This window comes from Lynx rufus, unplaced genomic scaffold (assembly GCF_022079265.1).
Source record: "Lynx rufus isolate CCGP_SWC_20201006 ecotype Redwood Valley unplaced genomic scaffold, mLynRuf1.p SCAF_4, whole genome shotgun sequence".
NCBI classification, from domain to species: Eukaryota; Metazoa; Chordata; class Mammalia; order Carnivora; family Felidae; genus Lynx; species Lynx rufus.
Window position 1 is genome coordinate 89,727,370 of NW_025814856.1, and position 26,029 is coordinate 89,753,398.

Genomic DNA, 26,029 nt, shown 5'->3' on the forward strand with positions numbered 1-26,029 from the left:
TAATGGGTCATTAAATTGGAAGAAATATCAAAGAAGTTGTACTAAAAGATTTTGTTAATGATTTTCCATTAGTAATGTAAGAATATTTCTATCTTTTACAGAATTCTTGCATGTCTGATCTTTAACGTCTTATTTATTTTTGAGACAGGGAGAGACAGAGCATGAACAGGGGAGGGTCAGAGAGAGGGAGACACAGAATCTGAAACAGGCTCCAGGCTCTGAGCCATCAGCACAGAGCCCGACGCGGGGCTCGAACTCACGGACCGAGAGATCATGACCTGAGCCGAAGTCGGACACTTAACCGACTGAGCCACCCAGGCGCCCCTTGCATGTCTGATCTTAAAAAAATTAATCTTTCCCTTAAATCTCTTTATTTTTCCCAGGTCTGCACCAAAGAGGTGCAGAATATTAGCTATTTGGCAATTACTTAGCTTATTGTTAACTGGATGTTGGTCTAAAGAGCTGAATGTCTTCAGTCATTGTTTCTAGCACTTAGCCTTCAGACAAGTGGAATCTCTCAAGTCGATAATGGAAGGAACCCTATATTAAATAGATTAAGCTGCAAGTCAAAATGGATGTGGAGCTCAAACGATACAAAGCTCTTGCCCAATTACAGGCTGCATGTTGGAGGCCCCGCCAAAGGAGACTATAGTGGGCTTATAGCTTATACTGCCTGCGGTAAAATCTGGTTGGCCTATCATTAAAATCAGAGCAAAAGCATGATTTTGCTTGCATCACATTTTTGAAACAGCCCTCCAGCTTAAGGTCTTCTTTTCCTTTGCCTTTGCAACTATAGTTATGCAAGTAGCCAAATTTGCAAAAGAAATATCATGACATTCAAGCCAGTTTCTGATATCAAATTTTCAAATAATTAGAAATTTTAATATGAGAAAAGTATGGATGAATGAAATGGGAACAATTTAGCCAAGAAGCAAACGTGAGGCTTTTCCTCTTTGCTCACCTCTGACAGAAAGGTTTAAGTGTAATAAAATCAAAGAAAAAAGATGAGAAGGAAAACCTGGTTTCTGTTGACTATTATAAAATGACCTTTGGAAATGTATTTTTCCCCCCTATGGCAGCTTTTCCTTCTGGCATGCTGCCAGTGTTTGGATAAGATCTTTATCCGTTATGTTGCTGTGTGTGATCTCCGAGGTCTGCGTCTCCACATTGCTTTCACAAATGAAAGTGATTTGGTAGAGTTACTCCCTGAGGTTGAAGAGAGTACCATTTGAACCAAATATTGTTATTTTAGCACATTAAAAACAGTGAGATTTCCCCTTTGATATCATATAGCTGTGAGGCACACAGATCTAAAAACAACTAGAGATGCCAAGCGACCGGAGCAGGTAGGAGAGTAAAGTAGGAACGAAAAATCCTATAAAGGAAAAAGAGAAAGTGTGGGGAAATGGTGCATCTGAAGTAAATGATCATATCAAGCCGTTTCCTCCCCAAAAGCTAGAGAATGTTCCTCTTGAAGCTAGGTATCTAGCTACATCTCAGGTATTAAAAATCTAGCGAATTTTTCTCCGTATGTATGTCCTTTTAAGTTCTACATATTAACACAGCCCCTCTGACTATACGGTAGAGGACCATTTATTTCTGCCTCTAGCTTTCTAACATTTCCCTGATTTCCACTACCCCAGGGCCTATAGGAAATAAGTTAGGGAACTTATCTGTTTCTCTACCTGTCATGTTGAAAAAGTCTTAAGATAGTTTAAAATTTCGGAAAGAAAAAGAAAAGAGAGAGAGAGCTGTTACCAAAATTTTAAAATGTGAGTATCTTGCTGGAAACAATACCAGCACAAGGGTATTTCAGAAGAGACCTGCCCAGGCGTGCCGTGAAAGGAAAGGGTGGGTGACCCAACAGCAGCAATCTCAGGGCCGGCTGCACAGCTGGCTAGGTGTGACCGTGTTGTGCTTGGCACATCTATGTGTCTGTACAGGGCCTTTAGTAGTGTAGTGGGAAGCGACGGACGAGAGGAGAAAAATGGTTTTTATTCAACGCGAGAGCTTTGCCCCTTGGCGAGGCACCAGACAGCTGTTCAAAGTTTTCTCCTCCTGCTGCTTCAGGCTGTTTTCTACAGGTTGCACTTTCCTTTTAAACAAATCATAGGACTGACTAATGTGAGGGAAGACAGGGCACAAGGAAAGACTGAACCAGGCTTCCATTTTTAGCAAACTGGGAAAAATAACCTAAATACAAAAAGGAAGGTTTTTTTTTATTTATAAAGTAAAAAAATACATGCAATTTCTTTTAGTAACTATTCGTTTTTAATTTATTTGTTTATTTTGAGAGCGGGAGCGGGCAGGGGAGGGACAGACAGAGAGGGAAAGAGAATCCCAAGTAGGCTCTGCACCATCTGAGCAGAGCCTGATGCAGGGCTCGAACTCATGATCAGTGAGATCATAACCTGAGCCAAAACCAAGAGTCGGAGGCTTAACTGACTGAGCCACCCAGGGGCCCCGAAAAATAATTGTAATTTCACAAGTGCCATTCTATCCCCCTGCCTATTCAGCTGGGAGTCAGTTTCTAAATGTGGATGAGGAAAGACTCTGTCTTCAGTATCAGAACTAGAAAGGCCAGGGGTACAAATATTGGGGTACATTTGTCCCTTTCTTCTTTTTCTTTTTTTGCAACTAAAACCCAGCTTTATTCTTGTTATATTTGAATCTTGAATATTCTGCTATGCTTAAAAGGTAAAGCAACAACAACTCAAGTTTCCTCTTTATTGTTCAGTGTCTAATACAGCGATATGTCTTCTAGCATTTGAAGAAATGCATGTACCTGTTGCAAATATCCATTCAAAATTTTATTTACAATTGGCAAATGAACTTTAACCTCTGAACTTAAAAAATGTCATAGTATGCTCCCCTGCTTGTACAAAGGTTGGATTCTATCTACTATAACTGGGTAGTACTTTAAAGACAACAATTAAACCAACAATTTTTGATCATTTACTTTCAAAATTAAATAGTTTAAGCTAAACTTAATTGTGCTGGACATTTAACAAAACATATAGCTGTAGCTCTGTCTTTTTTAAGGTTTCCTTTTTTTAAATGTTTATTTATTTAAAAAAAATTTTTAATGTTTATTTATTTTTGAGACAATGAGAGACAGATCATGAATGGGGGAGGGGCAGAGAGAGAGGGAGACACAGAATTGGAAGCAGTCTCCAGGCTCTGAGCCATCAGCCCAGAGCCTGACGCGGGGCTCGAACTCATGAACCGTGAGATTGTGACCTGAGCTGAAGTCAGACGCTCAACCGACTGAGCCACCCAGGCACCCCTAATGTTTATTTATTTTTGAGAGACAGAGAGACAGAGCATGAGCAGGGGACAGGCAGATGGCGGGGAGGGAGGGACACAGAATTTGAAGCAGGCTCCAGGCTCTGAGATGTCAGCACAGAGCCCGACGCAGGGCTCAAACCCATGAACCACTAGATCATGACCTGAGCAGAAGTCAGACGCTCAACCAACTGAGCCACCCAGGCGCCCCAAGGTTTCCTTTCCTTTAGAGGAATTCTATATGAGAAAAAGGAAAAGCTCATTGAACATAATAAGTAGCTTGGCATAAAGAGAATATTGGCCCCATGGAAAAGAAAGCCCTTACCTTTGATTTACTCTAGAGAAAAAGCTGTATGAGTTGTACACGGTGGGGCTTCTTGTTAGGCAAAGATTTGAAATGTTATAGAAAGAGAGATTTAATTATTTTACATTTGGTGGTGGTAGCTGAAAAATCACTGAACATTAAAACAATGTTAATGTTTTGTAGCAGGTCCGTTAAATTAAATGGCTGATTGATATATGGATAAAAAGAAAAAGATATTTTAAATTGTTCTGAAGATCTAAATTCCTAAAATAGAATTGGTAAGGAGAGATGTTTATTCAGGGATTCTTTGAGATTTAAGAATTTTAGTCAAGTTTTTACAGGATATGAGGGGCAATAAATGGGTACAAGGAGGTTAGTTTAGTAGATGTGATATTGCATGTGACTTCAGTGCACCTGTAGTAATGGAATTAGAAGAGGGCCTATAACTACTTTCTTTTGCTCCTCACCATAAAATGGAAACTTAGTTGGGAAATTCATGTGTAGGTTTCAACATTTGAAAGTAAAGCTAAAACATTTAACAGCAAAAGCAGTATTTCGGGGAAAATGGAATCTAAAAATGAATTTTTTTCATCATTAGAGGTTTAGAAATAGTCAAAAACTGCACCAAAATGATTTGAGAATAGTGAAACAGACATTTCTTAAATATTTGAACTTCAAAAACAAGTCCTTTCCACATTTTGGCTATGGTGATAGGGCTGCAATGAACATGGGAGTGCTAATCTCTTTTCAAGATCCTGATTGCAATTCTTTTGGATAAATACCCAGAAGTGAGATTGTTGGATCATATGCTAGTCCTATTATTTATATTGTAGGTGGAAACAGTCTAGATGTCCATCACCTGATGAATGGGTAAAAAAAAAAAAAAGAAAAAGAAAAAAGTGATATATACCCACAATGGAATACTAGTCAGTCTTAAAAAAAAAAAAAAAAAAAAAAGGAAATCCTTCAACAGGTGCCCATGTAGATGAACAAAGAAGACATTACGCTAAGTGAAGTAAGTTAGTCACAGAAGGTCAAAACTACATGGGGACCCTGAGTGGCTCAGTCGGTTAGGCATCCATCTTCAGCTCAGATCATGATCTCTCAGTCCGTGAGTTTGAGCCCCGCACTGGGCTCTGTGCTGACAGCTCAGAGCCTGGAGCCTCTTCAGATTCTGTGTCTCCCTCTCTCTCTGTCCCTGCCCCACTTGTGCTCTGTCTCTGTCTCTCAAAAATGAATAAACTTTGAAAAAAATTTTAAAACAACTACATACTTCCATTTATATACATATTCAAACTCATGAAAGCCAAAGATAAAACTGTGGTTACCAGGGGCTAAGGGGAGTGGAATGTAAGAAGTCACTAATTAACGGTATACAATTTCAGTTATTCAACGTGAAGAAGTTCTAGAAATCTTTTGCACAACATTATCTACAGGCACTATTGTATTCATAAACTTAGAAATATGTTAAAAGCATAGATCTCACCTTAAGTGTTCTTACCACAAGAAGCAATTTTTAAAGCACCTTCTCACCTTTTTGATAAGAGAATGGTTTAAATACTGAAACTCCCTTTCAAGTAAACATTTATCAACATTTGACACTTAGGCATACATTATAAAGTTCCTTATCAACACAGAATAAAACTACCAAGTAAATCTTTTAATAATAAGTCAAATATCAAAAATGAAATCTGCCTTTAAAAATCTTCCTCCGATTCTGAGGTTTCGAGCAGCCTGCTACCGTTGGCCTGACCTCAGTTTGGTTTCCATTTTTGACCCCTACTACCTGCTATATTGTGGATTCTGCCATATTTTATTTCATTTGCAACTTCTTATTCTCAAGGCCTAAAGTTCAATAACGGTTGAAAAAGTCCATCTGAACAAAATACAGTTTGTTCAGAGATTCAGTTTGGACACCAGAGGGCAGGAGAATCCCTTGAAGTGAAGGGATTCTGTGACTGTGTCCTTGTCATTTACGAGTTTCCAGGCTTATTGACATTGTAGAGAGTAATGATATCGTAGTAAGGCCAGGAGTTTAGGTTTGACTTTTTGTCACTAGAAAATTAAAGTCGCTGTGGCACCCTGAGAGTCTTCGTGTTTATTTCTCTCACTGACAATGTCAGCAGAAGGCCCTGCTGGGAGCACAACTTTAGAAGCAATCTGGTTAACAACATGAGGAAACGTAAACGCAATGGAGGTTTTTCAAATAATCTATTTTAAAAGGTTTAAACGTAAAGTGGCTTTTAGGAAAGATTCTGACGTTTCGTAGCCAGCAAATTATTCAGCAGTGCTTTTATTAAAGTCAAAGATGTGTCCCCAGAATTACAAGAAAAGAAATGACAAGCGCAGTAAGGTTGCAAAACGACATTATTATTTGTGCAAGGAGCAGATCAGTCCCAGGGGAAACAGTGTGGGGTTCAGTTTGGTTATTTGCTTTGATCTCATTGAAGGTAGAGTGCTGTGGAGGTTAACAGCATTTGATTTGGAGTCAAGTAGAGCTAAGTTTGATCCCAGTCTTACCCACTTCAGACCAAGGAGAAAGAAACCCACTTGTAACCAAAAGTGTAATGCAAAATAAACAGCTTCTCCCAATAATTATGAGAGTCGCTTTTTTTTTTGTTTAATGTTTATTTATTTTTGAGAGAGAGACAGAGCACAAGTGGGGGAAGGGGAGAGAGAGAGGGAGACACAGAATCTGCAGCAGGCTACAGGCTCCGAGCTGTCAGCACAGAGCCCCATGTGGGCTCGAACTCACTGCCTGTGAGATCATGACCTGAACTGAAGTTGGAAGCTTAACCAACTAAGCCACCCAGGCACCCCAACGATAGTCGTTTTTGCATCTCTAAATTCTATAACAAGGAGATAAACTTCCTGATCAATGAGAATGTTGTTCTGCTGGAGTCTTTCTGGAGCCTCTTTCCATCCCCTTTACCAATACTGGCCCAATTTCGGGCTGTGAGTGAGTTTATAGATCTTCCTTGACTTACAATGGGATTATGCCCCCATAAACCCATTGTAAGTTGAAAATATCATAAGGCAAAAGTGCATTTATTATACCTAACCTACTCAACATCATAGCTTAGGCTAGCTGAACTTCAATGTGCTAAGAACACTTGAATTCGTCTACGGTTGGGCAAACTCCTCTAACATAACACAAAGCCTATTTTATAAAGAAGCATTGAGTATCTCATGTACTTTATTCAAAACTGTACTAAAGTGAAAAACAGAATGATTTCAAGTGTATTTTTGTCTACCCTTGCGATGATGTGGCCTACCAGAAGCTGCGACTTTTTGCCAGGCTCAGCTTCACGAGCCCCTCGTACTGCATCTGGCAAGCCCAGGAAAAGATCAAAATTCAAAATTCTAAGTATAGTTTCTACTGAATGTGGATCCTTTTCTCACCATCATAAAGTCAAAAAAATCAGAAGTCAAAACTACTTAAGTTGGGGACTGTCTGTAGTTACAAGATGTAATTCTCAAAGCTTTGCTACAGATGTGAATATGTTCACACATTTTAAAAAGCATAGGAATTTCCTGAGGAACACTGACATTGAGTAAGCATAAAGGAATAACTCAGTTAAATGGCACTTTCTTATGCCTGCTACTATTTTTCCTTTTCTATTGTTAAAAAGAGGGACACCCGCATGGCTCAGCTGGTTAAGAGTCCAACTCTTGATCTCAGTTCAGATAATGACCTCACGTTTTATGAGACTGAGCTCCACATCAGGCTCTGAGTTGGCCATGGAACCTGCTTAAGATTCTCTCTCTCCTTCTCCCTCTGCCCCTCCCTCGAGTGCATGTCTGCTCTCTCTCTCTCTCTCTCTCAATAAACAAACAAACTCATGTAGAAACGGCTGAGAATGTGATAGTCCATGATACTTAACCCCATCATCCTAGGATGGTGGAATTTCCCCAGCTAGAAATCCCCTCTGAATTTTAACTGTCCTCCTCACAAAAGGCCCCAAATATATATAACAGCAGTTGAAATTCTACATAGATTCATTACATATATATCCACTACATATATACTTAATAAATGTAGTCTATCATAAACATATTATTATATGTTCAGTATATACATATATACTATATATATGCAGTAAAAGATATTCTACAGAAGAAGAAAATAAATATAATTTGAGACAAAAAAAATTTTTAATATAGTATCATAGTACAAATTCTAAGAGCCTGGACTCTGCTGCCAGAGTGTCTGAATTTAAAACTCAGGTGCACTACTCAGTCGCTTTTGTGACCTTGGGCAAGTTACTGCACCTCTCTGTGCCTGATGCTGAGTAGCATAAAATGAGTGGCTGTAAAATGGCATTAATAACAACAGCACTTGCTTCTTAGAATCCTTATGAAGTTAAGATTTGTAAAACCTAGGGGCGCGTGGGTGGCGCAGTCAGTTAAGCGTCCGACTTCAGCCAGGTCACGATCTCGCGGTCCGTGAGTTCGAGCCCCGCGTCGGGCTCTGGGCTGATGGCTCAGAGCCTGGAGCCTGTTTCCGATTCTGTGTCTCCCTCTCTCTCTGCCCCTCCCCCGTTCATGCTCTGTCTCTCTCTGTCCCAAAAAATAAATAAACGTTGAAAAAAAAAATTTTTTAAAGATTTGTAAAACCTTCAGAATATTATCCGCACACTGCAACTTACACCTTACGTTACTGTGAAATTAATAAGACACGTATAATTTTGATGTTCAAAGAAAATTAAAAATCTGAATCCTGGAAATCACATTATTTGCAAAATAATTTTTCCATCGAAGTGTGATAACCTTATAATCAGTCCAGAAAACATATTTGAAACATATTTCTATTGAGGAATTACGAAAGGGAAAATAGTCACAGTTCTAAAGTGTGTTTCCTAAATTTAATTAGGTTATGTAACAGGAAGATGAAAAGAGAAAGCCTGAAAAAGCCTGGTTACCAACTGTTTCCTGTTTAAGGACAAACATATGAAAAGACAAAATTCAGTAGAATTGGTTGGATTAAGTCAATACTTTTTCTCAGAGATTTTGAGGAATACTTTAGAGCTCCTGGTAGAAATATTCATATGGAATCTTAAGTGGAAAAAAGAGCATGTATTTCTTTATATTTTATCAATTAACCAACCTTAAAATATTTAAATAACTTAAACTGTATTAATCACATCAACAAAACAAAACAAAACAAAAACCTGCCATTTATAATGCAAACACAGATTTCACACTGCAAAGTCTTTTTTTTTTAATAGATGCAACATAATAAAGAAATACATGAACTATTGGAATTGATGTTGTCTTTTAAAGTAGAAACAAGGACCCAAAGACTCTACCTATATACAGAGCTGTAAGTGGGAAATAAATATTTATTTGGCATTTTCATTTAACTTGGAATATTTGTCATTCTACATATTGAATCATTTTGATGATTCTGTAGACTTATTGAGGATAGGCACTATATTTTCAGCATAGCCTGATCCTTATGATATAATCATTGTTTCCTGTAGTATCTAAAGCTCTTACTCAAAAGGGAAAAAAAAAAAGTTAAGTTCCAATGAAGGATGGAAATGCTAATGTATGACTGTAAATAAATAATAGGTATTTTCAAAAGCACAGCACATGTTGCTGTGGTGAATGAGCATAGTTTATTATAATAGAATTGGAAAGAGGATATGGGCTTATAAAAATAATTTGATTTTTAAGTTGGATACATACAGTGCCAGGTCGGGGATAAGGAATTCTTCCATCGTACTGCACCCAACGATGGTCTGCGCTTTCCTTATGAGCATATGGACCATTAAAAACTGCTCTGATGTCAGCCATGCTGTACACACAAACAGCAGAGCCTTTGAAGATGGAGCTGAAAAAAAGCAGAATGGTCCAATCATTCATTGTACATCACTCAATGCACATTTATTGAGCACATATTATAACCAGGTGTGTGGACAAAGTAATGCGGCACATTCCATTTGATAGGTGCTACAGACAAAATGTGTGTATATGCCCTTAAGGAGCTTATAAGCAAGCAAGCCTGAAAGAAGTGTGACAGCAGTTACCTTACAGATGATTGTAGTGAGCTAAGCAAGCATGCAATGGAACTCCAACACAAGGCTGTCTGGTGAGTTTTCAGAGTAGATGGCGCCTACACTGACACTTGACAGATACAGAGGAGTTCCCTAGGAAAACTGGAGGATAGAAGGAAATATGCAGAAAAGAGTATCATATTTATAGACATGCTTTTGAATTTCATTTGAAGTTTTTATGGCCTAATGCCTCCCAAAGAACTTCCAAAATAAAAAGTTACATCACCTACTTTTTTAAAGAGGAGCATTTTAGATACATAAAGAATAAATATCTCATTTGTGTTTTCTTTTTTTTTTTTCAATGCTTATTTTATTTTGAGAGAGACAGAGCGTGAGCAGGGAGAGGCAGAGAGAGAGGGAGACACAGAATCCGAACCCCAACACAGCTCTTGAACCCATGAACATGTGAGATCATGACAAAGTGATACGCCCAACCAACTGAGTCACCCAGGTGCCCTTCTATTTAAGTGTTCTTACAGTGAGCAAATGGCTGTAAATATTGACTATTAAGAATTTCCTCATACAATTTTTATTAATTTAAAAAATGTTGAAACTCTCTTTTGCTTCTTCCCTAATCTCTGTATTTTTTCCTGAATTTATGTATGTACCTTATCTGACCCTTAAAATTTATCTTAATTACGCAGGACTGGATCACACATAATTAAGAAGCAGAAAAGCTCCATGAGGATTCCACAATTTTTTGCAAATTAATGGTGAAAATTGTTAACACTGTCATCAGATGTTTCATTTTTGTTTTATTTCTGGAAAATAAAAGACATTTTCTCTGCATCTAAAACTTTCGGTGATTCTTATTCATAAAAACGAGATCACCCTTTAGGACCTAAGAGACATATCATCTCAGCACGATGCAAATGAGCCAAAGATTCTCTAGCTCGACCATTAATATTCTTGGAATGACATTAATGGGAAACATCCGGAGCTGATGGCAAACAGGCAGCTGGAAGAAAACTAGCTGCTAGGAAAGAAGGTGACGCCCCCATAAAATCACATCATCCGCCTAGGATATCCTAAAGGAATGATGGTGCATCATGCTTCGTGGTATTGCTATTGTTGCAGATTCACTACATCTTCTGATTGGATAAAAGATGTGCCATGCATCCCAACGTTACCTCAGTCCTCAGGGCGCCATTCAAAATAGAATAATAAAGTACACCAAGAACAAAGAGTGGACTTGTAACTTCGCACTCTGGGTGGGCAGAAACTTGGTAGGAGAAAAAAGATAACTATCTCGGAGCTGTATTTCCCTGGCACATATCGATGCCTTGTGTGTGGAAAACACAGTGACTTCAAAGACAGTTCTGTGAATGGAAAGATGCCAAGAGAACCAGGGCTGAGATACTTAACTTGAGTGACTCCAGACACTTACTTGCTCTTCCTGCATCTTTTTACTTCAGATATAAATGAGCAGAAAAATGGGAGTCCGAATGGCAGCTTGTTAGGGTATCTTCTTTATTTTCATTTGAAATATTCACATTCTATATCGTATAATTAGCCAAAGAGCATTTTGTGTTCTGACATATGATGAACACTATTGGTATAAGGCAAACTAAGTGAAGGCAATTTTCACAGAAAAGAAATGATAATGTGCCTACAAACTATTTTAATAATTTTTTCAAAAGGAGGCAGTAGGCCCATTTCTCTATTACCAACACCACCAATACTTCCAATACTAATATCTATAGATATACTAATATCTATAGAAATATTCATAGCAGAGCTGCGGAAAAAGTAAAAAAATAGTTCAAAGAATGTATTGCAGTCAGCAATACGTAACAGGAATATTGTAAAAGGCGTACCAGGGTCAAAGGTAAGTTACTGAATTAAACAAAATTAAATTCAAATGAAATTATGTAAGGTCCCTATATTTTTTGAGAAAGATTCATAGGTGCTAGGGCAACTTTTAAGGAAGGAAGTCACAGAGTCTCAGAGACAGGTGCAGGACAGTATTATATAGAAAGAAGACAAAAACACAGGGGTGGAAATTAAGAAAACACCTTCAGTTCTAGTGCCATCTTTACTACTAACTGGCTCGTCTTCTTTGGGCAAGTCATACGAACTTCCTTTGTTTAAGCTAGTAGTGCAATAATGATATGGTGATAACAGCCAAACTCCCAGCTTTGTAGGGTGATAGGGAAGCGCACGTAAGATAGTATGGGAGGACATTTCAGAAGTCCCGTCTCGTGATTTCAGCCAAACCAATGACTAAGACATGTATTTCTTTAATACTACTTCTATGTCATGCAGCTTGACCTATTTACTATGGTTAGTATATGCACACTCCTTTGCACCCAGTAACTTTCGTCTGGGAATTTAGCTCACAGATATACTTGCTCATACAGAGAACAACATGTATACAAGCTTAGTCAGTGAAGCATTATGCGTACCACCAAAGCACTAGAAATAATGGAAACGTCTATGTATAAGAAACAGGCTAAATAAATTGTGGTGGTTGATATAGGAATACTCTGCTGGAAGAAAAAGAACCAAGAGACATTTTATGTATTGATATTAAGAGATTTCTAAGAAACACTAAGTGAAAAAATAAAATGAAAAACGGGGTATTTTTTCTCACACAAAAGGGACAAAAAAACCATACAACTGTCTTTTCTTACATATACATAACAATTCTATAGAATTACAAACATTTTTGAACTTACCTGGTTGTGGTGAAGACTCCATATACTACAGGATTTCTTTCATCTCTTGTGGGGAGTAAGTAAATATCCTCTATTAATGGGAAGAAATAACGATTCATTATAGTTTTATATTTCAGTATTACATGTTTGCTTTTTCTTTCAGCATACAGTATTCCTGAGACTCTGCAGTATATAAAATACTGTAAAATAACAGTGAAAGTCATTACATTATGACAAGAAATTAAAGGTTAAAGACTGGTTTTCTCACTAGCTATGTGACACTGAACTGGATATCTAACCTCTTAGATGTTTACTTCAATCACCCATAGATGGGATGATTTGCTTGATAATCTCCATGACTATTTCCAATCAGAAGTATGTGATTTCATACAGAATAAAAATTAAAAACCTAGGTTATTTTTACCCTCCAATGTAAAAAAAAAAATCTTGTCCTGTAACTGTGTCAGCTTACTAGTAATTATCTATTTGCTAACAATACAAAAATGGCTACACAAGTTAATTACTTGTGCAACATTACTTATGTAACAACTTGCTCATCATTTTCTAATCACTTGCACAGTATTGATACCAAAATATATGTAAATAATATCCTTCAGAAGATTTTTTAGGATGTGAGCATACTTATATACACCATGAAAGATCAGCCATGAATATTCAAACAACACCTTTATATGTTGTATGATAAAATCATTCAATGATAAAATCATTTTTACACTGCATGGCAAAAACAAGTTTAAAAGATAAGATTTGATGATGCTAACTTTATATATAACTGAAAACATCCCTTCTAGAATTAGCTTTGAGGCGAGTAAAGAAGGGAAATGAAAGAGAATAATCCGTCTAACACTTTTCTCAGTATTCTTTTTCTTAACAAGTGAGAGGGAGCGAGTTCTCCCCATCTCCTGTGCTCTCCAGCAGAGGGCACCCGCAGAATAAAGAACCCAAGTTCTTGCTACCTATAGACTGCTGCTCCTTCCAAAGTAAAACGCCACATGGAGAATGGATGGATTCTATAGAACCATTGCTAGTAGCTTTGTGTCTCTTGCTGAGGCTTTGTTTCCTTCATAACTTTGAGAACGCTTACGAAAAGAGGAATTGCTTCATTATAATATGCTCTGAGACCTAGAACACCTCCATGTTCTTTGTGTGTATGAATTTAGTAATAACACTCCTGCCAGCTGTCCTGGGCTGAAGTAAAATAAATGCTGAATTTATTAGGCAGTAAGACATTTTCAAGAAAAAAAGGAGGATGTGACTTACGTAGCTCATCAAAATGAGTATCGGCCCCATCATTTCCAGGAATTGAGCAAATCAATCTGGCTTTAAGAAAAGTTGTCCATTTGTTTATCAGGCTGCGCTGTCCGCCAACATCATTCTGGAAAAAAAAGAAAAGGAAAATAATAGAGATACAGATTTAGTTAATGTCTTTGTTCACAAAGACAAGGAGCCTACATATTTAGGGCCTTGAACTTTGAAACAAGGGAAAAGGCAGTTTTGTCTCTTAGTATTACATGTTCTTCTCATGGTTAAATGAATATAATTCAGCTCTCCTGGATGGGTAGAGGCTGGCAAGGCAATCTAGTAAATAAGTGAGACCTGGAATCAAATCTCACCTCTGTCAAAGGTTGCCTCATGGCTTACAAAAGGCTATGTAATTCTCCAAGTCTCCACTGAACAAATACGATTAATGCCTTGAAATTGGTTATTCTGATGATTAAATGGAAAAATTTGTGTACAATGCTTAGTAAAGGGCCAGACAACTTGTGTTCAATAAAAACTAGAACTGACTTGTATATTACACATATGAGTAAGATCATTATGATCTTTAGAAATATGCTTTGGTGTAGACTTTCAAAAGTCTTTTGGTGCCCTACTAATTAAACAGTAAGGCAACGCAAACATACATATAAAACCAATCTTGTTTTAAATGCTAACTGATGTATTTCCATACTTTTTTTTTAATCTGAAGTATTTCATTAAAAATGTTCTTTAGACACTTACTAAACATAAGCATTTAAATCAATTCAATAAAATAAATAGGGCAATGCAATTCAACAATTCACCATTAAAACATCTATTTCTTATTTTTAATTTAATATGTCCCTAAATATGAATACAAAATTAATACAATTGTTATTTGACTACATCTGCTAAGTTTACAATAAGTAAGATGAGAGTGTTTCATGAAATAAATATATTAAGTACTTAAACTCAACTTTCAAAAATTACTTTCACAGCCATGATTTCCATTAATGCACTTACATTTAAATGTAAATTATATAAACATTCTTATCCTGCATGCAATCTATGTCTTACAAATTTAATACAAAGTTCACTGTCAAATACTAACTCTGAATATTTAGGAACTGTATTCCCTCTGCTCCGTTATCTCTGAAAATTAAATGCAATTTATAAAAAAAGTATCTTAATGACTACTCCAAACAGGAGAATTCAAAGTCACAGAAATAGTTGCTATTCTTGAAGAAAGGGGGAAGAAGAAAGGAAAGGGGAAGGAAGACAGAGATCCCTTTGAGTGCTAACTTGGGTGATGGGGAAATCCAAATTCCATGTGATATAACCTTAGTAACAGACCAAATCTCAGAAATCTACAGAACTGTGGGAGAGCTAAGAAGGCAATGAGGTCCCTGAGACCACAGACCGTAACTATCCTTATAGCCTCAGCACCTAACACCAGAGGCACACCGGGACACCCAGAGTGAATGAATCCCACTTTATAACCCTCTCTGCTACACAACTGAATACTTTTCAGAAATAGCTCTGTATAAATGAGTAATAATTTTTACTTCCTTGATTTGTTCTTTAGGCTTACAACGATGTAAAAAAAATTGAAATTTAAAGACACTGAAATTCAAGAAAATATTTCATATACGAACTAAAATTTGCACTTGAACAAAAATTGCACCTCGCAGTTTGCACTATGTCTTGCTGTTTTAAATTTTAAATGATCCAAATCAATGTGCACTTAGTCTTGGAACGCATGTGTAACTGAGTTCACGTGTGTGCTGACAGATACATTATATAAACTCAGTGATAACTACGGTGATTGTTTGGAAACTGGACCAACAAAAGACCTTCCTGGCAGTTGTATTTTGACACTGATACTGTTTAGAATTGCTGACACATGGTGATAATACAAAGCAAAAGAACATTAAGTTGATTTTCTCATAATTTTTCATTCTTTCCAGAAAACGCACTCCCTATTCCTTTCATCCTACATCACTGCACATATGTCACTAATATCCTGCTTATCAGGTGTTTAATAAGAGCATGTTCAATTATTAGTGAGAAACAAAAAATACTAGATAAAATTGATGCCCTTAGAAAGTGCCCTTAGAAAGTATAGATAAATGCCATAGAATTTAAGTCTCCTCTGAAAGGTCTCTGTAGTAAAAAAAAAAAAAAAAAAAAAAAATGAGTACAGGCCTCACTGAAGAGTTAAATTCAATATTGTTCTTAAAATGATAAGTGGGATCAGAGATTGGTTCAGGAAATATTCTTGGTGCTAGAAAAGAGGGGGAAAGGACAACAGGTGGGAGACTTCAGAACATGCATGGATCAGAGCGACTGGGTGGCTCAGTCAGTTGAGCGTCCAACTTCGGCTCAGGTCATGAATTCATGGCTCCTGAGTTCAAGCCCCGCGTCGGGCTCTGGGCTCTGTGCTGACAGCTCAGAGCCTGGCGCCTGCTTCGGATTCTGTGTCTCCCTCTCCTTCTGACCCTCCCCCCCCCCTCCCCCCGGTTACACTCTGTCTCTTTCTCTCTCTGTCTCTCAAGAATAAGTAAACATTAAAAAAAAAAAAAGGCACACATAGGGAGAACCAGGACAAATTTGGTTTAGGCAAATACTGGGATAAATTCAAATAGTGGAAGAGAATGTTATAAAAGGATATTGGAGTACATTCAAGGAAAGCTTTAATACCAGGCCAAAGTATTTATGTCATTTAGTAATATGTTATTTAGTATCGAGAGTTACTACAAGGAAGTGAAAGAAAATTAATACCTAATACATTTTATATAATAACCATCTAGATACAAACATGTCTATAATTGCTTTTGAATTTATGTTTTGTATATGGTGCTTCTATTGTTGAAGTATCATTGTGCAAGAACAAACATAACCAATATTTCAGCTGGCTATTGGATGATTAACGATGGCTACAGATGTGAAGGCAGATTTATCTAGACACGGCCTTTATTTTTACCGCTAACATCCTCAGATCATTTCATAAATATAAATCCAGATGTTAATATGAATAGGAAAAACCCCTGGTGCTTCCTTTTAGTAAGGATGAATTTTGTGTTAATGTTTCATAGGATCTCAGTGAGAAATGCTACCTGGAATTATTTGGGGAAAAAAAGATTTTATAAAAAATTTAAAAATAGGGGTGCCTGGGTGGCTCAGTTCGGCGAGCGTCCGACTTTGACTCAGGTCATGATCTCACAGTTCCTGAGTTCCGGCCCCAGATCTCACAATAGGCTTTGCACCCACAGCGCGGAGGCTGCTTCCGACTCCCTATCTTCCCCTCTCTGTGCCCCTCCCCTATCAGTACAAACACACACACTCTCTCTCTCAAAAATAAATATTAGAATACATTTTTAAAAATTAAAAATAAAAAGTAAGATATCCCATCTTTCTCATCAACCTTGATTTATATATTTTTACATTCACATATGTTCTGTCTTCATATAGTCTTATTGTAGCAGACTCCTCCTTGTACTAAGCTCTAAGTGAAAATCTTTCCATTTTAATGTATTCTTTTTACATATTTATAATTTGTAAAATTTTTCATTGCCTATATTTGCAATTTTGAGTCAGCTATAAATACTAAAAACAGTGCTGATTCAAAATATTAGCTATCATGAATTTAATGCTAAGGACTCTGGTTTACTGCTTTCCCCTGGCATAGCATAGTTGCTCAAATTATTTTGTTAAATGAATAAACAGATATATCAAATATTTGCTCCACAACATTCCTTTAACAGGTGTATACATCACTACTTCATCATAAAAATCAGCAATCACATTCCCTTTTAAGCATTTTATTAGATAAAAATAGCAATAAATGCCTATTTGCAAAGTGTCCCCCTCTCTCTCCTTGCAATTATCACCCATGTTTAAGACAAACTATGAAAAAATTCTAATTATTCTACTAGGCTCAAATTTGTTGGACAGGAAAGGAACTTACACTGTGGCCTGCATATATATTTTTTTAACCTGACAAATGGAAATTGCAATCCTTTGAACAAAAGAATCTTTAAATGTGCTTGCCTATCCGTCTAGCAGCCTTTCCATGGTCCCTCAAGGAATAAAAAGATAAAAAACAAACAAACAAAAAAAATCCAGGTCAAAGATGAAAGCCACCTGCTGTCAGCAGGGAAACAAGTATAATTTCTGGGATAATAGTTCTCAGGAATGGATCATAAGCATTTAATGACTGAATAGTAACTCTTACAGACATCCAGAAGCATGACCTGGGATGGCAAAGTTTAATTCACGAGGGGTTGTATTTCTCCTGTAGGGAAGTGTCAATTGACTGACTGTTGACCAGCTCTCAGTGCCTGGATTTGTTTGCAAATCCACCAAATCCCCCCCTGAGAACCTTAAGCACAGAAGAGGGCTGAAAGGGAGGTAACCACTTTTGTACTAAATTGTCACCTCCTTGCTTATTTCTGTGAAGTTCTAAAGAACGCAGCCATCTCACTAACACAATAGATTTATTATTGAGATGTCAGAATCAGCAGCTTTTAGTCACCAGTCACTTCTGTGTCTCCACTCTATCACAGCTTCTTTGTAGTCAGATTGCCAAAAGCCTTGACATTCTCTACACAAAGATGCAGATGAAAGTAACAAAGAAATTAAATGTAAACAAGCCAGACCACATGGTGGTGAATGCAGAGGGTGCCTATTTTCTTATTCTCTGTGGCTTCTTATATGTTTGCGATATTTTCTTAAGTGTAAAGGGATTAATGAAAACAGAAAAGACAGAAGATGAAACAAAACACAATTTACAATCTTTCAGTGGCTATAAAATAAACTATCTCTGAGTCAGGTGATGGCTGCATATTATGAAATACTATGATCTTCTAATCATAGGCTGCTAATGGGTAGATCACTCAGAAGGCAGGTTAATGGTGACTCCATTCTGCTTCTACTGTCCCAGCAGACTCCAGTCCTTATAAATCTTGCATAGACATGTGGAGTAGCTACAAACTGTCACACATGAACTTTTATTGAGTGTGTCTTTTGACCTTTGGGTCACTATGCTGGGTTCATCTGCTAAACACGATTTTATCTGTATACATCATCCTCTTTGAGGATCTCTTCACACTTTATAAATACGGTCATTCCCACCTATATCTTGGGAAACAGAAGCTCTTGGACCAAGTAAGAATCGGTTTTCGGTTCCTATGCTCTTGAATCCTAAAGATTTTAGTAATCAATGAAATCTCCAAGATATTTGGGAACATGTTGTATTCTATTAAAATATGGATTAGCATTCAGAAATTTGTAACCATGTTAATGAATTCAAGTTGAAAGTCACTAGCCTTTTCAAATCAACAAACACTGAAGAATAACAACTCTTAATCACTTAAAGAAGAAAAAGAAAAAATCAAGGGTTTGATGCTGGAGTCGGAGTTCATAAATTCTTCTTTGCTTAAAATTAGTTCTTTTGCTTAATGCTCTTCTGCACCTTTGTGCCAGCAGGAGGATGGGAATTCCTGAAACACTTGCAAAGCTATCATCCATGCATCTTTTGTGCACACTTCTCCCCAGTTCTAGCCATTAATGACATTTAATCTCAGAGATTTAAGCTTCAGTTAATACTACCTCCTTTCTTTTGAAGTGTAATCTAAATACCACAATATTGTGAATCCATAAACATGTTTTTCCATAACTGAAACTGCCACACTGAGGTCAACACACAGGCTTGCAATTGACCCTTTTTACACATTCAAGAAGATAAGGGCAAGTTAATACTTTCATGTTTTCAGTGTAATGCCTGTTGTATTTCAATACATCATTCATATTCTTTATCTGATATGTCATTTATGATAACAGCTGTCCCTTGCAGGTCTCAAACAGCCTTGTGTTGAGATATGCCTCCGAATCGCCTAAAGACCCATCACCCCCGGAAGTCCTGGAGATAGGACCACAGCAACTGACATTGCAGAGCAATTGTCCAATGTACTTTGCCCTGTGCTGCCTCAGTCTTCACACAGCTATTTCTAGGGACGAGTTTTATTTGTAAACTTAACACAGATGGTCTGTATGGGGCTGTGTAAGTAAATAATAATGATAAGGATATTCCAAACACAGAATGGCCCAGTTAGAAGCTGGAAACTATGATCGTGATGTGATAGAAACAAAACGTGAAACCTGGAATAAGAGTCCAGGAGCCTCTCAAGGAAAGCATGTCATATATACTGAAATACAATATTATACTGAGAGCAAGAGTTTAAATGAGGACATTATACAATAAGTAAACTAACGGAAGATGGTGAAGTTATGCAGACCAAATCAAATGAGAGAACTGTGCTGTTTTGCCTTCCTTTTCAGCCCTCATCTTCTTTTGCAATGTCTTATAACTACGTTTCATGTAACTGTTTTGTTGAGATGCAAAAATATAATAGTAATACATTTATGACCACGAAGAAAAAAAGGCAAAATAAGAAAATAAGGGAACTTTGGGGCACCTGGGTGGCTCAGCCAGTTGAACATCTGACTTTGGCTCAGGGCACGATCTCACGGTTCATGAGTTCGAGCCCTGTGTTGGGCTCTCTGCTGTCAGCACTGAGCCTGTTTCAGATCCTGTCTTCCTCCACTCTCTGCCCCTCCCCTGCTCTCTCTCAAAAATAAATAGACATAAAAAAAAGAAGGAATATTTTAGTTCATCTACAAATAATCTTGAAATCCCTTAGTAGTAAAAGAAACAAAGCTGTAGAAACTCAAACATCTCAGACAAAGGGGAGAGGAGAAGAAAAAAGAAACAAAAAAACTTGTATGGCAGGTATTAAGCACAGTGATTTTTAAGAGATCCATTCTGAAGAGGCTTTCAAGGCACCAATACATTCTTTTTTTCTAAAAAGGATTCTAGTGTTTAAAGATGACTGTTTTTGATTTGCCATTGGAGAATCAAAATGGAGAACATGTTTTTCTAACTACTTCAAAAATTTGTAAACATTATTAGAAATGCAAGACTTGGGTAAGACACTATGCTAAAAAATTCAGTTTCTAAGATTTAACAGGTTAAAATTAGGTAAATCAACGCATGGTAAGCAGTTCCCTCCCTCCCCCCAGGTAAGATCAGAGCTCATTAAATTAAAAAAAAAAAAAAAAGCTACAAGGCAACAGTATAAATCCTTGCCTAGGAATTCCTGACAGGAAAACAGATGGAAGTGAAGCAAAAGCACATCTGTAACTCGTGGCTCTAAATCTCTCATTCAGGTTGTAAGTGACACGTTGAAAGTAAGCAAAAAAAACCCACAACTCGGTGGAGATCAATAAATACGGAAAGTGTCATCGGCCTCAAAACACAAATCTTCAAAGGCAGTAATTGTCCAAATAGGACCATATATCAAGGTAGACAATGCAAGTGGAATCGAAGCAAAGGGCTATTAATTAGACCCCCAGGCAAGTTATGTGAAAGGACCATCCAAACTGAATTCCTGGCAAGGACAAAAGGAAATACTGCAGAACAAAAAATGAGAACGGGCCTAACCTAGAGCTGGAATCCAGAGTGGGCTAGCTAATGGACAATGCTTCCAAAAAATGAACAGAATTCAAAAATAATGTGAAACAGGCTTGAGGCGAAAAGCTGCAAGCCAGACTCACTGAAGTGACGGGTATTTCCACACTGTAGCTTATAGGGTGGGTCTTGAAGGGACACACACACACATGTGCGTGGTAATAAACATACAGACATAAATAATAGTTTCTGAAAGGACTATTCAGAGGGTTTATTGCATGATGTTTCACCTGTTCTTTCGGTCAGCGTTTATAACCTTCCCGTGAAGATCTGTGTAATTTACCATTTATGAGAGCAGCCTGGGGTGTAAGGTGCACCATTTGGTGCTTGAACATATTGACTATACAACAAAATCAAAGAACTATAGAGTCTGGTGAGGCTTTAGAAATCATCTAGGCTAAGCACCGTATTTTAAATATGAGAAAGTGCAGTAGGTAGGGATATCCCACTGAAAAATAATTCATTACTAAATGTGTTCTGCCATGTAAACTGATAACATACACAACAGACTGAGTTGGAAAGATATTCTTTAGAGGAAGGTACTTATTCTCCTGAGGCTCTCATTGATCCACACTGTCCTACGAAATGATACTTTAATTCAGCTTCTTCACTATTTAGCGTCTCTCCCTTTTCGCACCTCTTGTCTAAAATTTGCATTGGTCATGCTGCTCACACACAAAAAAACTGTTCACAAAATTATCACCAGGCATGTCTCCAAATTCTTTTGACTATATCTGGAAATAAGATCCACCTTCCAAGTACAAATATTGCTAAAAAAGAAGGCAAAATAATAGCGGGGATTTCAAACATCAAAACTAATAAAATATCATCTCTTCCCATTATAATCTTCAGTAACCTGCCTCTAACCACCACCTGGCCCTACTACACACACACTGCCACTACCACTCTTCCACTCCCAATGACAGTTAGTTGATCTGGCTCCAAACGTGAGACTGTGTATGCATGATGTGTGCATGTGTGTATATGTGATTTTTGACGCTTAACCCACTGTAGTATGACAAGGAACTTACTTTATTCATATGTCAATCTTTTATGTTGTTGACGGCTCGAAAATAGAGATGTATCCAAGTCCCTCTTGTTTTCCAGTTCCTTCCTCAGTATCTGCCTCATCCAAATTCATATGATTTCATCTAAGTCTTTCACTTGCTTGGTAACATAGTCACGGAAGAGATGGGGGCCCTGATTTTCTCCGTTAAGAAGCTGAGCTCGGAAGAAGTAGAGCGGAAATGGAAGCCTAGATCTGCTTTCGTAGCGAATATCCATATCATTCGAGCAAAAGTTATTGATGATATCCTGATGCCAAACATAATACCTGATTTTCAACTGCAATGTTACCTGACCTCCTTTTGGTGTGTGACATCACTGACAACTGCTTTCTTCTCGAGACAGCTTTTGTGTCTGATTTGTGACACCACTACCATCCAGTTCTCCCCCCAACTATCAAGCTATTTCTTCTCAATTGTCTTTGTGGTCATTTTCCTCTGTTTTTTCTTAAATATCATTGTTGCTTGGGATTCTATCCTTGCTCTTTGATCTTTTACTACATATTTTCTTGGGCAATTTTACATACTTCCATGACTTCAAGAACCACCAATACATTGGTGATTTCCAAATTCATGATTCCAGACACTACTGAGCCTCAGGTTCATGTTTTCAACTGGCTGCTGTGGCAGCATATCCCAGAGCCAGGTCAAGTTCAACATGTCCAACTGTAAAACCTATGCCCTTAACACCATTTTTGGTGGGGTTTTTTTTTTTTTTTGTATCAAAAATCAGAAGACACTCTTTATGAATTTTCCTAATCTCTGCCTTACCTTCTGGAAATCACTATTACTAAGAATATAGGAGTCCCTGTCTATGGGCAAGTATCAAAGTCTCTGGGACAGGAGTAAGGAAGAATTAAAGCGTATCCAGTGACGGACTCTTGATTTTCCCTCAGGTCAAAACCTAGTAGTTTGTGCGTTCTTTGAGCCCCATATCGGCTCTGCAGTAACAGTGCAGAGCCTGTTTGGGATTGTCTCTCTCTCCCTCTCTCTCTCTGTGTCTCTCAGTCAAAATAAATAAATCGACTTAAAAAACAAAAACAAAAACAAAAAAACAAAGGCATCGAGGATCCAATAGGACGGGAGCTTGTCGCGACCTTTCATGTACATCATGGGGTCAGTATTTGTAGTCTCAGTCAGTCCTAACCACAAACAGGGAAGATAAGACTTCTCCAGACTATGCAAATTTCAAGTATGTTCTAAAGGAAAAAGAATCACTAGTCTGTTAATTTGCCATTTACTCGTTATGCTCCCATCACAGCAGAGCTCTCTCAATTGCTTAAATGCTATTTTCCCACCTCTGAGATTTCACAAGTGTTTTCCTTCTGCCTGGCGCATTCTTCCCTAGCCCTGTCATCTCTGCCCTGGAGCGTCCTCATCATTTTCAATACCCTGGATCAAAAGTTACTTTCTCAGAGGAACCTTCCATAGCCAATCGAAAACCCACCCTTGTTTCCTAACCACACCCTGTGATTTTTCCCCCCCCTTTGGCAGCTACCACATTTGCCAATTCTATATATTAATCTGTGTGTTTTCTTATTTAATGCATATATCATTACTATTACCATTACCCGGTTGCAAGCTCAGCAATACAAATACCAATCTCTTTTCTTTTTATTCTCTATAAAACTACTGTTTATTTAGCACAATGTTGTGTAAAATGTGTTAAGTAAATGAATACTTTGATGGTCCCACATCACTAAAAAGTTTTATAAACTCAGTAAAGTGTACACAGTTCACTCTTAATTCTATCTAACATGATCTCTGCCTTCTTGGATCTTTGCTTATATCTATTGAAGTCAATTTTGTTCCGCAGCATAGACATACATTTGTGACCATTTCTTGAAAATTGAATGACAATATCACAATAACCCCATGGGGGTAAAAAAAAAAAATGAACTAACAGAGAGGAATAATATGTTCTGAAAAATGTCAGAGGAACATTTTTATGTGAAAATTATACGTAACAGTAACAGTGATGATGCTGAACAGTTTTTTAAATTAAACTTATCATAGTTTTTGCTACTGTTTTGACATAACACATTTTAAAAAAAAGATTTCAGGTCATTTTTAATCTTGTCAGTGAAATCTCCACTTAGAAGTGCTCACTGTTTGATACACGTTAATCCTAAATTATTAAGTAAAGTTAAAAACATAGCAGGGCGTGCTGAACTTAGAAATTTTAAAGGTGCATGTAGAACCAAATATTGTGAACATTTGACTAATAGATCATACGTGTAGTGGGAAATTCTGAAGATGAAACTAACTAGAAATAATGATTGAGTAAACAGACTAATGTAAGAAGGACTTTCATTACATCTTTTTTTTTTCTTTAAAGTAAATTCATCCATCACATGTCCTTATTTGATCTCACAATTTGTTAGCTTTTTATCCAAACACAATGGCATGACAAAATCTTGCTGTGTGGCCTTAGAGTTTTTTCTGGTGGGAAGATTCCTGCGCTACCATTCTCTCTGCCTTTTCACTTCTTTAGGAGTTTGTTCATAATTAAAACTAAATATCCCTGGGCCAATACTTCACGTTTACATCACATTTTTAATATAAAAATTTATAAGTGGGGCAACTAAATTTTTCCCCCTCTAATGTAACGTTCAACAATACTAGGGTGGAAAGAGTACTTTGTAAAGAATTAATTGCTATCGAATGGATTAGACCTATTAAGAAATAAGTATTGAACTCGCCCACAAAACATTCACTTGTTATATACGTTCATCAGAAACTAACTTGTAAATCTTTTATGACATATTTAATGTAGCCATTTATATAAATGATGTCAATCCACAGTACAGCTTTTCAGAGTTGGGAGACTGTTGTTTTAAAGCATGCTTCAGTACATTAACACACTACGACTACTCCAAGCAATGGCTATTCATCTCTAGGCAAGAGGCTTCAAGAGAAATTACTGTGAATTCTTGGACTCGGAAAGAATGAGGATGCTTTTTAGAGAACTCTGTCCCCTGGGGGTGAAGGGATCAGTGGGAGACAGCATCCCTGGCCAGGACACTAGGTAAAGAATGATGTGTGCTCATGAGCTGGCCTCATTCAAAAGCCATGTTTTCATTAGCACTTTAAGTGCAGTGATGGTTTGTATTTCTGTCCCTGGACGTGCTCAAAAGCCCGAGGGTACAGATTGGGACAAAAAAGGGATAGGCTCACATGGAAGAAAATGAAAAGTTTGGACAAGACCAAAAAAAGCTTCCTACTGAGAGTATTTATTAACTTAACAGCTCTTCTTCTTAATAACAGAGTTTACACTAAAGGTGTCTCACTATGAAAGAAAAGTTATTTCAGTGAAGACAAATCCAACAAAATAACATATTGAAGTCAAAAGTATGATTCCAGTAGCATTATTATTCTATAAAGATTGTATTCACTCAAAAGAGAACCTTAAAGGAACAAAATGTAAGCATGTCATAGAATTCTGTTTTCCTATAAATTACATAAAATGGCAATCTTAAAAACTAACCGCAGTATTCTTCAAAACAAATGTTTTGCATTTCGGTTTATTTGTCCCCGTCACCCCACCCCCCTTATCCCATGTATTCTCAAAACCTAATCTAGATGAATGCTCCAGAAAATATTTACTATATATTACTAACCATAGTTTCAACTTATTTGATCCTTAGAAAGATGCATAATTTTACATGTGTGATGTGTTTTCATAAAAAATACCAGATCTGATTCTGTTAGTGTTCCAGTTACTCCAGTGATTATGTTACTTTCAATTTCAAAATCAAATTTAATGTATAAAAGCATCTTAATTTCCCTGGGTCAGGACAATGCATGATCTTGCTGGGAACAGTGAAAACTGGTGAGGGGGTAACCTGTCAATATAAGGACCAAACTGCCAA

At 37.2% G+C, this 26,029-nt stretch overlaps 1 protein-coding gene across 1 annotated transcript in view; it reads right to left on the reverse strand.

Moving 5' to 3' along the window:
- The window catches only part of SEMA3D (semaphorin 3D), a 125,883-nt gene that overhangs the window by 29,682 nt on the left and 70,172 nt on the right, over nt 1–26,029 (reverse strand). Inside the window, exons 8-10 of the mRNA XM_047097073.1 lie at nt 13,587–13,701; nt 12,327–12,396; nt 9,281–9,425 (exon numbers count right to left, since the gene is read on the reverse strand). Coding sequence (XP_046953029.1) covers nt 9,281–9,425; nt 12,327–12,396; nt 13,587–13,701 — 330 coding nt within the window. The remainder of the gene's footprint in view (nt 1–9,280; nt 9,426–12,326; nt 12,397–13,586; nt 13,702–26,029) is intronic.